This window comes from Zonotrichia leucophrys, unplaced genomic scaffold (assembly GCF_028769735.1).
Source record: "Zonotrichia leucophrys gambelii isolate GWCS_2022_RI unplaced genomic scaffold, RI_Zleu_2.0 Scaffold_339_55624, whole genome shotgun sequence".
In the NCBI taxonomy this organism is placed as follows: Eukaryota; Metazoa; Chordata; class Aves; order Passeriformes; family Passerellidae; genus Zonotrichia; species Zonotrichia leucophrys.
Window position 1 is genome coordinate 20,951 of NW_026992544.1, and position 13,112 is coordinate 34,062.

Below are 13,112 nucleotides of genomic sequence, written 5' to 3' on the forward strand. Positions count from 1 at the left end.
ACAGCCCCCTCAAGAATCCCCTCAGGCCCTCTCAGAGCTTGCTCAGAGTCCCCTCAGACCACCCGAGTCCACTCAGAGCCTGCTCAGATCCTCAGAGCCCACTCCCAGTCTCCTAAGACCCTCAGAACCCCCTCAGAGATGCTTAAGACCCTCAGAACCCCCTCAGAGCCCCTCAAAGCCTCCTCAGAGTCCCTCAGAGCCCCTCAGACCACCCGAGTCCCCTCAGAGCCCCTCAAATACTCCAAGGCCCCTCAGATCCCCCAGGACTCCCCCTGGAGCCCCCCAGGACTCCCCCTCCCCATTCCCCTTCTCCCCCATGCCCCGTTCAGGTACAAACAAACCACAGCAGTGCCAGGACCCCCCATTTTATTGCCCCCCATCCCCGTCACCACGGCGGGGACATGGGCTGGGGGTTCTGCAGGTACGACATGACCACGGCCGAGATGGAGAGCCTGTGAGGGGCACACACAGGTGTCAGAGACCCCCAAAACCCAGCCCGGGACCCCCCACCCAGGGACCCCCACCCCGGCACTCACATGAAGCTGCTCATCATCTGCTTGGTGTCCTCGGAGCTGCGCGAGTTGGCGAAGCTGATGAAGGAGCAGTAAACGGCGATCCAGGCGCACCACTTGAGCTGGGGAGGGCCGGGAAAAAGCCGTGAGACCCCCCAGGAAAAACCCGTGAGACCCCCGGGAAAAATCCGTGAGACTCCCGAGGGAGCGACGGGGATGGGGCCTGAGAGGCCCGGAGAGCACAGAGACCCCCGGAGATGGGGCCTGAGAGCCCCGAGGGCCCCACGGGAATAGGGCCTGAGACCCCCGGGATGGGCAGAGACCCCGGAGATGGGGCCTGAGAGCCCCGAGGGCCCCACGGGAATAGGGCCTGAGACCCCCGGGATGGGCAGGAGAGCCCAGAGACCTCCGGAGATGGGGCCTGAGACCCCCGGATAGCCCAGAGACCCCCGGGGATGGCCCCGAGCCCTTAAGGGGCTCTCTCTGATCCTCCCTCTCCCGAATTCCCCTCAGAACGGCACTTGGTTCCCATCCCGGTGCCCATCCCGGTGCCCACCCCGGTGCCCACACCGGTGCCCCACCTTGAGCATGAGCCCGCACATGCTGAACACCATCCCCAGCAGGTTCATGTAGTCCGGGGTCGGGTCTTCCAACGCCGGGTTGGTCTCGGTGGCCGGGGGTTTGTACCTGGCGGAAAACGGGGGCTCCGTCAGGCGGGCCGGGGCACCGGGACCCCCGGAATCCCTCCCCGGTTCTGCCGGTCCCGGTTCTGCCGGTCTCACCTGGCCACCTTGCCGGGTCTCCGCGGGTCCGCCATGGCCCCGCCGCCGCCGCCTCTTCCGCCGCCGCCGCCGGAAGGAGCCCGGCCCCCGGTGCCGGCTCCGGTTCCGCCCCCGGTGCCCGCTCCGGTCCCGCCATGGCGTTCCCGAGGCCGCGGCCCGCCCGGCCGGAGCTGCCCCGGCAGCGGGTGCAGAGCCTGCAGTGCGGGCAGGGAGCGGTGCGGGCCGCCCGCTTCAACGGTGAGACCGGAGATACCGGGGGGGAAACGGGGCGGCGGAACAAAGCAGGAGCCGGGGATGGAGGTTGGGAAGCGGGATGGGAGTGCCGGTGTGGGGGTCCCGGGATCACCCGGTGTCACGGGCAGGGGGTTCTGGAGGTCTCCCGGTGTCCGGTGCGGTGGTCCCGGGTATCCCCCGGTGCTCACGGCCGTTCCCCCCGCAGCGGACGGCAATTACTGCCTGACGTGCGGCAGCGACAAGACGCTGAAGCTCTGGAACCCGCACAAGGGCACGGCCCTGCGCACCTACCAGGGCCACGGCTACGAAGTGCTGGACGCCGCAGGGTAAGGAAGGGCTTCGGGGACCCCTCCCCACCTCGGGGAGCCCCCCCCAGCCGCGCTCACGGGACGGGACCCCCCCGCACCCCCGCAGATCCTTCGATAACAGCCAGATCTGCTCCGGAGGCGCCGATAAAGCCGTGGCTCTATGGGACGTGAGCACGGGGCAGGTGGTCCGCAAGTACCGGGGACACGCCGGGGTGAGGAGGGGTCCGGGGGTGGGATTTTTGGGGAGGGGGATTGGGATCCTGCGTGCGGATCGAGGTCCTGATTTCCTTGCTTGTCCCACAGAAAGTGAACTGCGTCCAGTTCAACGAGGAAGCCACGGTCATTGTGTCCGGTGAGGGAGTGGTTTGGGGGGCACCCTGCAGCCCCATTTTCCCACCCTGCACCCCCTTTTTACCCCCTGCACCCCCTTTTTTCCCCCTGAACCCCCTTTTTACCCCCCCTGCACCCCCTTTTTACCCCCCTGAACCCCCATTTTCCCCCTGTACCCCCTTTTTACCCCCCTGAACCCCTTTTTAACCCCCTGAACCCCTTTTCCCCCCTGAACCCCCTTTTTACCCCCCTGAACCCCCTTTTTAACCCCCTGAACCCCCTTTTTACCCCCCTGAACCCCCTTTTTAACTCCCTGAACCCCCTTTTTCCCCCTGAACCCCTTTTCCCCCCTGAACCCCCTTTTTCCCCCCTGCACCCCCTTTTTCCCCCCTGAACCCCCTTTTTACCCCCCTGAACCCCCTTTTTCCTCCTGAACCCCATTCCCCCTGCACCCCCTTTTCCCCCCCTGAACCCCGTTTTCCCCCAGGCTCCATCGACTCCACGGTACGCTGCTGGGACTGCCGCTCTCGCCGCCCCGACCCCATCCAGGTGCTGGATGAAGCCAAGGACGGCATTTCCAGCGTGAAGCTCTCAGCCTACGAGATCCTGACGGGGTGAGGAGCGAGCCCCCCACCACTGGGACACCCCCAGAATTGGGGGGGGACCCCCTAAACCTCCCCGTGCCTCCCCACAGCTCCGTGGACGGGCGGGTCCGGCGCTATGACCTCCGCACGGGGCAGCTCTGCTCCGACTACATTGGCAGTGAGTGGGCTCCTGAAGCCTGGGGGGGCTCCCAAAGCTTGGGGGGGCTCCCAAAGCTTGAGGGGGGCTCGGCTGGACCCCCCCAAACCCCCTGTGTGCCCCCCAGGCCCCATCACCAGCGTGTGCTTCAGCAAGGACGGGCAGTGCGTGCTGGCCGCCAGCCTGGACTCCACATTGAGGCTGCTGGACAAGGACACCGGGGAGCTGCTGGGCGAGTATGGGACCCCCCTAAAGAGTCCCTGTACCCCTTGGGGGCTTTGGGGGGACCCCCTGTGAGCCCCCCATGCCCTCCCCAGGTACACGGGCCACCGCAGCACCACGTACAGGCTGGACTGCGTCCTCAACGAGCTGGACACGCACGTGGGCTGCGCCTCCGAGGACGGCCACGTTTACTTCTGGGACCTGCTGGAGGTGAGGGGGGGTCCCAGGGGACAGGGGGCTTTGGGGACACTCCCGAGCACCCCCTGACCCCCTTGGTGTCCCCCCAGGGCTCTCTGGCGCTCAGGCTGCCCGTGGGCCAGGGTGTGGTGCAGTCCTTGGCCTTCCACCCCAGCCTGCCCTGCCTGCTGGTGGCCACGCAGGGCCTGGTGACGCTGTGGCGCGAGGACACCTTCCAGCCCGAGGGGGACCCCGACACCTGAGGGGGTCCCCAACAATGGCAGGGACCCCGGTGAGACGAGGAATAAACCCCCATGGAGACCCTGCCGTGCTTTATTGGGAGCTCGAATAAATAAACACAGGCATGGAGGGGAAGGAGGGGGGACAGAGGGACACACGGACAGGGGTGCAGGAGTGGGGGGGAGACACCCTGTGCCCCCCAGGGGGGCTCACCCCACTGTCCCCCACCTTCCTAAGGGGTCAGGGGCCCAGGCCTCCTGAGGTAGGGCTCACCAGTGTCCCCACCTTCCTAAGGGGTCAGGGGGGCTCTCCCCAGTGTCCCCCACCTTCCTGAGGGGTCAAGGGGACTCACCCCAGTGTCCCCCACCTTCCTGAGGGGTCAGGGGGGCTCACCCCAGTGTCCCCCACCTTCCTGAGGGGGTCAGGGGGGCTCACCCCAGTGTCCCCCACCTTCCTGAGGGGTCAGGGGGGCTCAGCACATCCAAAGCTGAGCTTGGGGGTCCCTCAGACCTCAGGTGTCCCCCAGGCCTTGGGGGTCCCCCAGGTCTCAGGGGTCCCTCCTGGGGGTCCCTCATGGCTCAGGGGTCCCTCCTGGGGGTCCCCCAGGTCTCAGGGGTCCCTCCTGGGGGTCCCCCAGAGCTCAGGGGTCCCTCCTGGGGGTCCCTCATGGCTCAGGGGTCCCTCCTGAGGGGTCCCCCAGATCCCAGGGGTCCCACCTGAGGGGTCCCTCACACCTCGGGGGTCCCTCCTGGGGGTCCCCCAGATCTCAGGGGTCCCTCCTGGGGGTCCCTCACACCTCGGGGGTCCCTCCTGGGGGTCCCCCAGATCCCAGGGGTCCCTCACACCTCGGGGGTCCCATCAGGCCCCCCAAAGGCCTCAGCACTGCGGGCGAACGTCTCGGCCACGAGCAGCGGGAACACGAGCGAGGCGTCGGCGTAAACCTGGCCCAGAACAGCGGGGTCAGGGGGGCAAACCCCGACCTTGGGGTTCCCCAAATCCCCCCCCGAGCCCCCCAGGACCCCCCCACCTTGACGGGGGTGGCGTCCATGCGGATCTTGCCCCAGGACACGGCCTCGTCCGGCCGCGCGCCCGAGTCGGAGCCGTCGAACTCCTGCGCCGTGTTGACGTAGACGGAGAAATCGGCGCCGTTCCTCTGCCAGGGGGGCACAGCAGGGTGAGACCCCAGCCCCCTCCTCACCTTTGGGGGGGTCCCCAGGCCCCCTCCCCAGCACGGGGACCCCCCTCACCATCAGGTTGGCGTTGGCGATGTGGTGCTTGACCAAGCCCCCGCCCAGGATGATCATGCCGGTCTTGTGGGCGAAGATGGCCTGGGTGTTGATGAGGCGGAGATCTGCGGGCACAGGGGGGGGGTCAGGGCACGCTCAGGGCACCCCAAATCCCTGGGGGGCACCCCGGGGGGATGGACACTGACCCTCCACAATGTCCAGCACCAGCCCCGGGCGTTTGTAGGAGTGGAAGAAGATCATGTCCCCCAGGGAGCCGTCGGTGAGCGCGGGGCTCAGCACCGGGATGTTGTTCTGTGGGGACAGGGTGGGGGACACACACGGTGACAACGGTGACAGCCACGGTGAGACCCCCCCCGTGCCCCCCAGCTGTGCCCCCGGTACCTTCTGGGCCCAGTAGCAGATGGACTCGGGGTTGTTGATCTCCTTGCCCAGCCGGGCGATCATCCGGGACGGCGTCCACCGCACGCCCTGGGGCAACCGCGATCAGGGACCCCCAAAACCCCGGCCAGGGGGGCTCAGGGACCCCCAAAACCTCACCCATGGGGTGCAGGGAGCCCCAAAACCTCACCCATGGGGTGCAGGGACCCCCAAAACCTCACCCCCGATGTGCAGGGAGCCCCAAAACCTCACCCATGGGGTGCAGGGAACCTCAAACCCCCACCCATGGGGCGCAGGGAGCCCCAAAACCTCACCCTGAGTGTGCAGGGACCCCCAAAACCTCACCCATGGGGTGCAGGGAACCCCAAAACCTCACCCATGGGGTGCAGGGAGCCCCAAAACCTCACCCATGGGGTGCAGGGACCCCCAAAACCTCACCCATGGGGTGCAGGGAGCCCCAAACCCCCACCCATGGGGTGCAGGGAACCCCAAAACCTCACCCATGGGGTGCAGGGAGCCCCAAAACCTCACCCATGGGGTGCAGGGACCCCCAAAACCTCATCCATGGGGCGCAGGGAGCCCCAAAACCTCACCCCAGGGGTGCAGGGAGCCCCAAAACCTCACCCATGGGGTGCAGGGACCCCCAAAACCTCACCCATGGGGTGCAGGGAGCCCCAAAACCTCACCCTGAGTGTGCAGGGACCCCCAAAACCTCACCCATGGGCGCAGGGAGCCCCAAAACCTCACCCTAAGTGCTCAGGGACCCCCAAAGCCCACCCTAAGTGTGCATGGACCCCAAAACCTCACCCATGGGGTGCAGGGAGCCCCAAAACCTCACCCATGGGGTGCAGGGAACCCCAAAACCTCACCCCAGGTGTGCAGGGAGCCCCAAAACCTCACCCATGGGGTGCAGGGAACCCCAAAACCTCACCCATGGGGTTCAGAGAGCCCCAAAACCTCACCCATGGGGCGCAGGGAACCCCAAAACCTCACCCATGGGGTGCAGGGAATCCCAAAACCTCACCCTGAGTGCCCAGGGACTCCCAAAACCTCAGCCCCGATGTGCAGGGAGCCCCAAAACCTCACCCCAGGTGTGCAGGGACCCCCAAAACCTCACCCATTGGGGGCATGGACCCCCAAAACCTCACCCATGGGGTTCAGAGAGCCAAAAACCTCACCCATGGGGTGCAGGGACCCCCAAAACCTCACCCATGGGGCGCAGGGACCCCCAAAACCTCACCCCAGGTGTGCAGGGAGCCCCAAAACCTCACCTCAGGTGTGCAGGGACCCCAAAACCTCACCCCAGGTGTGCAGGGACCCCCAAAACCTCACCCCAGGTGTGCAGGGAGCCCCAAAACCTCACCCATGGGGTTCAGAGAGCCCCAAAACCTCACCCATGGGGCGCAGGGAGCCCCAAAACCTCACCCCAGGTGTGCAGGGAGCCCCAAACCCCCACCCTAAGTGTGCAGGGACCCCCCAAGGCCCCCTCCCAGCAGGATTGGGGTCTCCCCACCCTCACCTGCGTGTCCTGCTCGTCCACCATCCTGTCCAGGATGGGCATCAGCCAATCCTCGAACTTGCAGTAATTATCGTTGGGCACCAGCAGGTTCCCGATCCTGAGGGACCCCAGAGTGACCCCAGAGTGACCCCGAGGTGTCCCCAGGGTGTCCCCAAGCCCCCCCTCAGCCCCCCCCCCCGGACCTGTTGATGCCGTTCTCCCGCAGGTCCCGGCCCCGCAGGTGGAAGTCCCCGATGTAGGTGGGGGCCAAGCACTTGATCAGATCCTCCTCGACCCCCCCGGCCGTGGTCACCAGCACGTCCACCTGTCCGGGGGGGGGTCAGCAGGTCAGGGACCCCCGGGTGTGACCCCCTGACCCCCCAGAACCCCCCAGGTGACCTGGGGACACCCCAAGGAGCTCCTGGCCATGGGGCCAGCAGGACAGCATCACTGCCCGATGTCCCCATGCCATTGTCACTGTCCCCTGTCATCCTTGTGTCATTGCTGGGTGTCCCCAGTCTGTCCCCACGCTGTCCCCCTGTCCCCAGGCTGTCACCATGCCCCGCTGCACGAGGTATCGGATGCTCTCCCTGTCCCTGTCCCCATGTCCCCAGGCTGTCCCCATGTCCCCAGGCTGTCCCCATGTCCCCAGTCTGTCCCCACACTGTCCCCAGGCTGTCCCCATGTCCCCCTGTCCCTGTCCCTTGTTCCTCTGTCACCATTCCCCGCTGCACGAGGTGTCGGATGCTCTCCCTGTCCCTGTCCCCAGGCTGTCCCCATGTCCCCCTGTCCCTGTCCCTTGTCCCTCTGTCACCATGCCCCGCTGCACGAGGTATCGGATGCTCTCCCTGACGCCGGAGCTGACGAGGTTGGAGGTGAAGCCCAGGAAGATGGTGCAGCCCGAGGGCTCCCGCGGCCCGGCCATGGCCGCTCGCTCCCGCTGCTCCGCGCTCAGCGGCTCCAGCTTGGCCGCGATCTGCGGGGAGGGCACACCGGGGACGGGGAGGGGGGGGTCACTCCGGGCCGGGACCCTCCTCACCCTCCCGGTGTGACCCCAACCCCGCTCCCCACACCGGGGCCGCACCATGCGCTCGATCTCCGCCACGGCCTGCGCGAAGCTCGTGGCCTGGAAGCCGGTGGTGCGGAAGGAGCGCAGCAGCGCCGCGTGGTCCGCGCCGCCCGAGAAGTCGTAACCGCGCACCGGGAGGGCCTCGGCCGGGAGGGCCCCGCTGGGCCGCAGCACGGCCCGGAGCGCCTCTCCCGGCGCCTCTCCCGGCGCCGCCATGGCTCGGCCGGGCCGCTCAGGGCGCCGCCATCTTGGGCCACGCCCCCCGCGCCGTACGGAGGCGCGCTGTTCCCGCCTTTTCCGTACAGCCACGCGCCGCCATCTTGACGGGACGGCGGCCGTGCAGGGACAAGAAGCTCCAGAACGCGAAAATGGCCGTTGCACCGAGGAAGCCCCGAAACGGCCGTAACGCCCCAAAACCACCAAATTCACCCCAAACCCGCAGGGAGGACACAAGCTCCGCTCCAGTCCAATCCTTTAATACCCACGAACAGGCGGCAGCTTCCAGCCCCACCCAGGTCCCGGATCCGGGCCCGGTCCCCCGGAATGGGGGGCGCAGGGGGGACCCCGCGGGACGCGGTCGGAGCCCCCCCTGCCCTCCCGTTTGCCGGTGTCAGGTCCGGAGCCTCCACACCTCGACCGAGAGTCCCCCCGAGGCCGCGGCCACCACGTCCCCGTCCACGCTGATCTGGGGGAGGCAGAGGAGCGCCAGGGGGGCTGGGGGGGCACCCCGGGGGGGGGCTGCGTGCGCACACGCGTGTGCAAGGGCTGGGGACGGCTCCTCACCCCGTTGAGGACATCGTCGTGCGTCCAGGAGCAGATGGTGCGAGGGGGATCCGTGGGCACGTGGATCTGCAGCAGAGGCGGAGCTGGGGGTCAGCAGGAGCTCCCCAGGGACCCCCCAATAGACCCCCAAGGACCCCCCAGACCAGCTCCCCAAAGGACCCCCACCCGCAGCGTCCTGTCCGTGGACGTGGTGTAGAGCGAGCCCAGCGAGTGCCAGAGCCCCGTGATCTGCAGCCGGTGCCCCACGTCGAAATACTGCAGGAAGGACAGACAGAAACCCCTGGTGAGCCCCGGAGGGGGGGTCCTGCCCCTCGGGACCCCCCCCAGAACCCCCCAGAATCCCTACCCGGGCGGGCTGGAAGCTGCCGCCGCGGCTGCCAAACAGATAAACCCGGCCCTGGTTGTCGCCAGCCCAGAGCTGCGAGCCCCGGTAGGACATGGAGAGCAGGTAATTGTCCAGCTGAGGAGGAGGAGGAGGAGGAGGATGATGAAGAGATGTCAGCATGGAGGGGACAGGGACGCTCTGAGGGGGGGTTTGGGGCTGTGCCCCCACCTGCAGGCGCTGGCGCACGGAGCCGGCGCGGCGATCGAACACCACGAGCGTCCGGTCCTCGCTGCCCGACACGATGAGCCGCTCGTCGGCCGCCAGCGACAGCACCGCGCTGGCGTGGGGCTTGTAACTGCTCACCTGGGCCTGCCCGGCTGGGGAGGGGGCGTTTGAGGGCTCAGGAGGATCCCCCAGACCCCCTCAACCCCTTCAAACCCCCCCCAGTACCTCGCGGGTCGTACACGGTCACCGTCTTGTCGTAGGTGCCGGTGACGAGCACGTCGGGGCGGTACGAGAGGCACAGCACGGCCGCCTTCTCTCTGCGGGAGGGGAGGGGGTCAGGGGGGTTCAGGGGGGTTCGGGGACCCCCCAAAAGCCCCCCCGGGTTGTACCGGATCTCCCCGAACTGCTGCCCCTCGGCCGCCAGGTCCCAGAGCTTGACGGTGCTGTCCCAGGAGCCGGAGCAGACTCGGGCGTCCCTCGCAGCCAAGCACCAAACCCAGCCCTGGATGGGGGGGGGGCACACAGGGGCTGCCACACCCCGAACCCCCCCAAAAAGGGGTTTATTGGGGGGTGGGGGTCGGGTCGGTGCCCACCTTGTGGGTTCCGCTGCGCCCCGAGCCCAAGGCTTTGACCAGGACCTTGCCGGGGGGGCCCCGGCCCAGCTCGCGCAGGTCCCACAGGTTCACGTTGCGGTCGCGGCCCCCCGAGACGCACAGGGAGCCCCCCTGGAATGGGGAGGGGGCACGGGTGAGATGGGGGGACCCCCCCCCCCCCCGCCCAGGAAATCACCCCAAATTTTTGGGGTTTTTTTTGCCCCATTTTTGGGTCTTTTCCCCCCATTTTTGCGCCATTTTCACCCCATTTTTGGGGCATTTTTTGCCCTCCATTTCCCTCCCAGTTTTTGGCCATTTTCCCCTATTCCCCTCCCATTTTTGTGTCATGTCCCTCCCATTTTTTGGCCATTTCCCTCTCATTTTTAAGAACATTTCCCCCCATTTTTGGGGCCTTTTCCCCTCCCATTTCCCCCCCATTTTAGGGTCCTGTCCCCCCGTTTTTGGGGGCATTTTTTCCTCCTATTTCCCCCCACTTTTGGGGACGTTTCCCCCCCGCCCCTGCCGATTTCCCCCCATTTTTGGGTCCTTTCCCCCGTTTTTTGGGCCATTTCTCCCCCATTTTTGGGGATATTTTTCCCCCCCATTTTTGGGCCATTCATCCCAATTTCCCCCCATTTTTGGGTCCTTTCCTCCCATTTTTGGGGGCATCTTTCCCCCCCCATTTTTGGGCCGTTTCCCCCAATTCCCCCCCATTTTTGGGCCATTTCCCCCCAATTTTTGGGGATATTTTTCCCCCCCATTTTTGGGCCATTCATCCCAATTTCCTCCCATTTTTGGGGGCATCTTTCCCCCCCATTTCTGGGCCATTTCTCCCCATTTTTTGGGCCGTTTCCCCCCAATTCCCCCCATTTTTGGGCCGTTTTCACCCCATTTTTGGGGATATTTTTCCCCCCCATTTTTGGGCCGTTTCCCCCCAGTTTCCCCCCCATTTTTGGGGGTCCCACCTGCAGCAGCAGCACCGAGTCCACGGAGGCGAAGTGCCCCTCGTCCAGGGAGAAATGCTCCATGGGGGCGCCCCCGGCCCCCCAGCGCTCCAGGTGCTCCTCCAGGTCCTCGCAGGCGGCCGCCCAATCAAAGCCGACCTCTGGGGGGGCCCCAAAATTATGGGGGGGGGTCCCGGACCCCATCCCAGGGACCCCAAGGTGGGGTTTGGGGGGGATCAGGGGGGTCCCCAAAGTGCTGGGGGAGCCCTCAGGGGTCCCCAAGGGACATTTGGGAGTTTGGGAGGGGGAATTGGGGGTGAGGAGCATCAAGGGGGACCCCCAAAACCACGGGTGGGACCCCCAAAACCACAAGTAGGACCCCCAAAATCAAAGGGAGGACCCCAAAACAAGGGGTGGGACCCCCAAAACCACCGGTGGGATCCCCAAAATCAAGGGAGGGACCCCTAAAATTAAGGAGGGGGACACAAAACCAGGGTGGGGACCCCCAAAACCAAGATGGGGACCCCCAAAATCACAGGTGGGACCCCAAAACCAGCAGCGGAACCCCCAAAATCAAGGAGGGGACACCTAAAATCAAGAAGGGAACCCCCAAAATTAAGGAGGGGGACCCCAAAACCACGAGTGGGATCCCCAAACCAAGGGTTGGACCCTCAAAACCGCGGGTGGGATCCCCAGAATCAAGGGGGGGACCCCCAAAATGATGGGTGGGACCCCCAAAGCAGGGCGCCCCAAGGGTTTCCCAGCCTCAGAGCGGGGCGGGGAGCACGGGGGGAGGTCCCGAAGGGCCCCGGGGCGCCCCCAGACCCACCTGGCAGCACGGGCAGGGGGCGGCGGGCGCGGCGCTGCAGCCGGAGCCGCCAGAGCACCGCGTCCCGGGCCAGGTCCCGCAGGGCGCGGCACACGCGGGGCAGCACCCGCCGCACGTCGCGGGCCCGCAGGAAGCCGCAGATCCGCAGCAGCAGCTCCGGGGGCAGCGCCAGGAGCCCCCCCGGGCCCCCCGCGCCCGCCGCCGTTCCCGGGGGCTCCGCGGGAGCAGCGGCGGCGGCGGGCGCGGAGGGCCCGTCCATGGCTGCGGAGGGGGCGGCGGGTTAGGGGCGAGCGCTGCTCGCCGTTCCCGGTACCGGGACAGCGCCGGAGCTGCCCCACCCGCCTCCCTCACCCCGCGCTCCCGGGATCCGCCCTAACCGGAAAACCGGAACCGCCCGCCGCCAATGCCCGGTGGTACCGGGGGTTCCTCATGCGGCTCGCAGCGGTACCGGGAGCCGCCCCAGCGCCGGCCCCGCTCGCCCCCTCCCCACCCACCTCCCCCTGCCCCGGTACCGGGTCCGGCCCCGCCGCGTCCCGGTCGCTACGGCCACGGCGGGAGCCACTTCCGGCGCGCCGCGCGAATCAGCCAATGGCGATGTAACTCTTGCATGACGTCATCAGGCGGCGCCGGAAGCGAACCGCGTACGGGAATGGCGGCGCCCACGGACCCTCCCCGGTTCTTTCCCCGCCCCGGCCCCGGTAACAAACGACACGGACACAGCGCACGGTCCACAACGGCCTTTTCTTTGTGCCGCCCGGCGCGACACCAGCGGGTCCTGCCCTCCCCCTCCCCTCCCCCTCCCTCCCGATCCCCGCCCTTGGAAACGGTAAAAAAACGAACGGAAACGGGAACGGGCACGGGCACGGGGAAATAAACCAGACACGCGGGACGTGGCACCGACTCGCTCACAGAAAGCACAACGGCTGCGGCTCGGCCCCTCCCCCACCCCCACCCGGGGCTCGCGTGGGGGAGGGGCGGGGGGGGAGGGGACACCGGGGGGACACCGGGGGGACACACACGGGAACGGGCCCCTCCCCCACCCTCCGCGGCCCCTCCAGCCCCGATTGGTTCGCGCCCTCCCCTCCCCCAGCGCGGATTTTGGGGCAGCCCCCACCCCCAACCCCGCCCCTCCCCCCCAAATTCCTCTGGGGGTCAAAGGTCAAACTCCTCTTGGGGACCCCTCCCCCCTCCCGGTACCGGGACCCCCCCCGGGGGCACCGCGGGGCCGCTCTGGGTCTGTCCCGGTGAGCTCCGACCTGGGGGGAGGACACAGAGAGTTGGTCAATTTTGGGGAGCATTTTTTGGGTTTTGGGGCTTTTTTGGTTTTATTTTTGGGTTTTTTTTGTGGGTTTTTTTGTGAATTTTGGGGGTCTTGGGGTTTAATTTGGTTTTTTTTGGGTTTTTTTTGGTATTGTTGGGTTTATTTTAGAGGTTTTGGGGGAGTTGTTTTTGGGGTTTTTGAATGTTTGTTTGGGGGTGGTTGGGGTTTTTTGGGGGTTTTTGGTTTTTATGGTTTTGGGGTTTTTTGGGGGTTTTTTTGGGTTCTTTGGGTTTTTGGGTTTTTTGGGGGTTTTTTTGGGTGGATATTTTTGGGGTTTTCTTTGGGGGATTTTGGTTTTTGGGATTTTTTGGGGTTTTTTGGGGGTTTTGGGTTTTTTTTTGGGGGGATTTTTTG

General features: G+C 66.4%; 4 protein-coding genes across 12 annotated transcripts; 1 reads left to right on the forward strand and 3 right to left on the reverse strand.

Annotated features, from left to right (window-relative positions):
- Positions 1-349: 349 nt before the first annotated feature.
- Positions 350-1,384, reverse strand: WDR83OS (WD repeat domain 83 opposite strand). The gene is made up of 4 exons (XM_064701106.1): positions 1,295-1,384; positions 1,094-1,199; positions 537-634; positions 350-452 (listed from the first exon to the last, which is right to left on the reverse strand). Exons 1-4 carry the CDS (start codon positions 1,327-1,329, stop codon positions 386-388), a joined length of 306 nt encoding a protein of 101 aa, XP_064557176.1. The 5' UTR covers positions 1,330-1,384; the 3' UTR covers positions 350-385.
- An 11-nt stretch (positions 1,385-1,395) lies between these two features.
- WDR83 (WD repeat domain 83) lies at positions 1,396-3,659 on the forward strand. 2 transcript variants are annotated; one of them, XM_064701105.1, is made up of 9 exons: positions 1,396-1,531; positions 1,734-1,854; positions 1,943-2,048; positions 2,140-2,188; positions 2,654-2,780; positions 2,861-2,928; positions 3,035-3,143; positions 3,225-3,339; positions 3,417-3,633. In XM_064701105.1, exons 1-9 carry the CDS (start codon positions 1,429-1,431, stop codon positions 3,567-3,569), a joined length of 951 nt encoding a protein of 316 aa, XP_064557175.1. In that variant the 5' UTR covers positions 1,396-1,428; the 3' UTR covers positions 3,570-3,633. The 2 variants fall into 2 exon arrangements, with proteins under 2 accessions (XP_064557175.1, XP_064557174.1); XM_064701104.1 differs by lacking the exon at positions 2,861-2,928 and having other exon boundaries at positions 3,417-3,659.
- DHPS (deoxyhypusine synthase) lies at positions 3,622-8,016 on the reverse strand. 7 transcript variants are annotated; one of them, XM_064701101.1, is made up of 11 exons: positions 7,754-8,016; positions 7,484-7,645; positions 6,873-6,994; positions 6,691-6,787; positions 5,175-5,261; positions 4,979-5,084; positions 4,794-4,897; positions 4,574-4,699; positions 4,392-4,487; positions 3,832-4,280; positions 3,622-3,774 (listed from the first exon to the last, which is right to left on the reverse strand). In XM_064701101.1, exons 1-10 carry the CDS (start codon positions 7,952-7,954, stop codon positions 4,275-4,277), a joined length of 1,107 nt encoding a protein of 368 aa, XP_064557171.1. In that variant the 5' UTR covers positions 7,955-8,016; the 3' UTR covers positions 3,622-3,774; positions 3,832-4,274. The 7 variants fall into 7 exon arrangements, with proteins under 7 accessions (XP_064557171.1, XP_064557169.1, XP_064557168.1 ...); XM_064701099.1 differs by having other exon boundaries at positions 3,832-4,234; positions 4,360-4,487; positions 7,754-8,015; XM_064701098.1 differs by having other exon boundaries at positions 3,832-3,954; positions 3,997-4,487; positions 7,754-8,015.
- Positions 8,017-8,198: 182 nt separating this feature from the next.
- FBXW9 (F-box and WD repeat domain containing 9) lies at positions 8,199-12,005 on the reverse strand. 2 transcript variants are annotated; one of them, XM_064701094.1, is made up of 11 exons: positions 11,950-12,005; positions 11,438-11,698; positions 10,630-10,769; positions 9,665-9,796; positions 9,461-9,573; positions 9,297-9,388; positions 9,075-9,223; positions 8,868-8,981; positions 8,687-8,776; positions 8,522-8,587; positions 8,199-8,423 (listed from the first exon to the last, which is right to left on the reverse strand). In XM_064701094.1, exons 2-11 carry the CDS (start codon positions 11,694-11,696, stop codon positions 8,349-8,351), a joined length of 1,230 nt encoding a protein of 409 aa, XP_064557164.1. In that variant the 5' UTR covers positions 11,697-11,698; positions 11,950-12,005; the 3' UTR covers positions 8,199-8,348. The 2 variants fall into 2 exon arrangements, with proteins under 2 accessions (XP_064557164.1, XP_064557165.1); XM_064701095.1 differs by having other exon boundaries at positions 11,932-11,954.
- Positions 12,006-13,112: the final 1,107 nt, after the last annotated feature.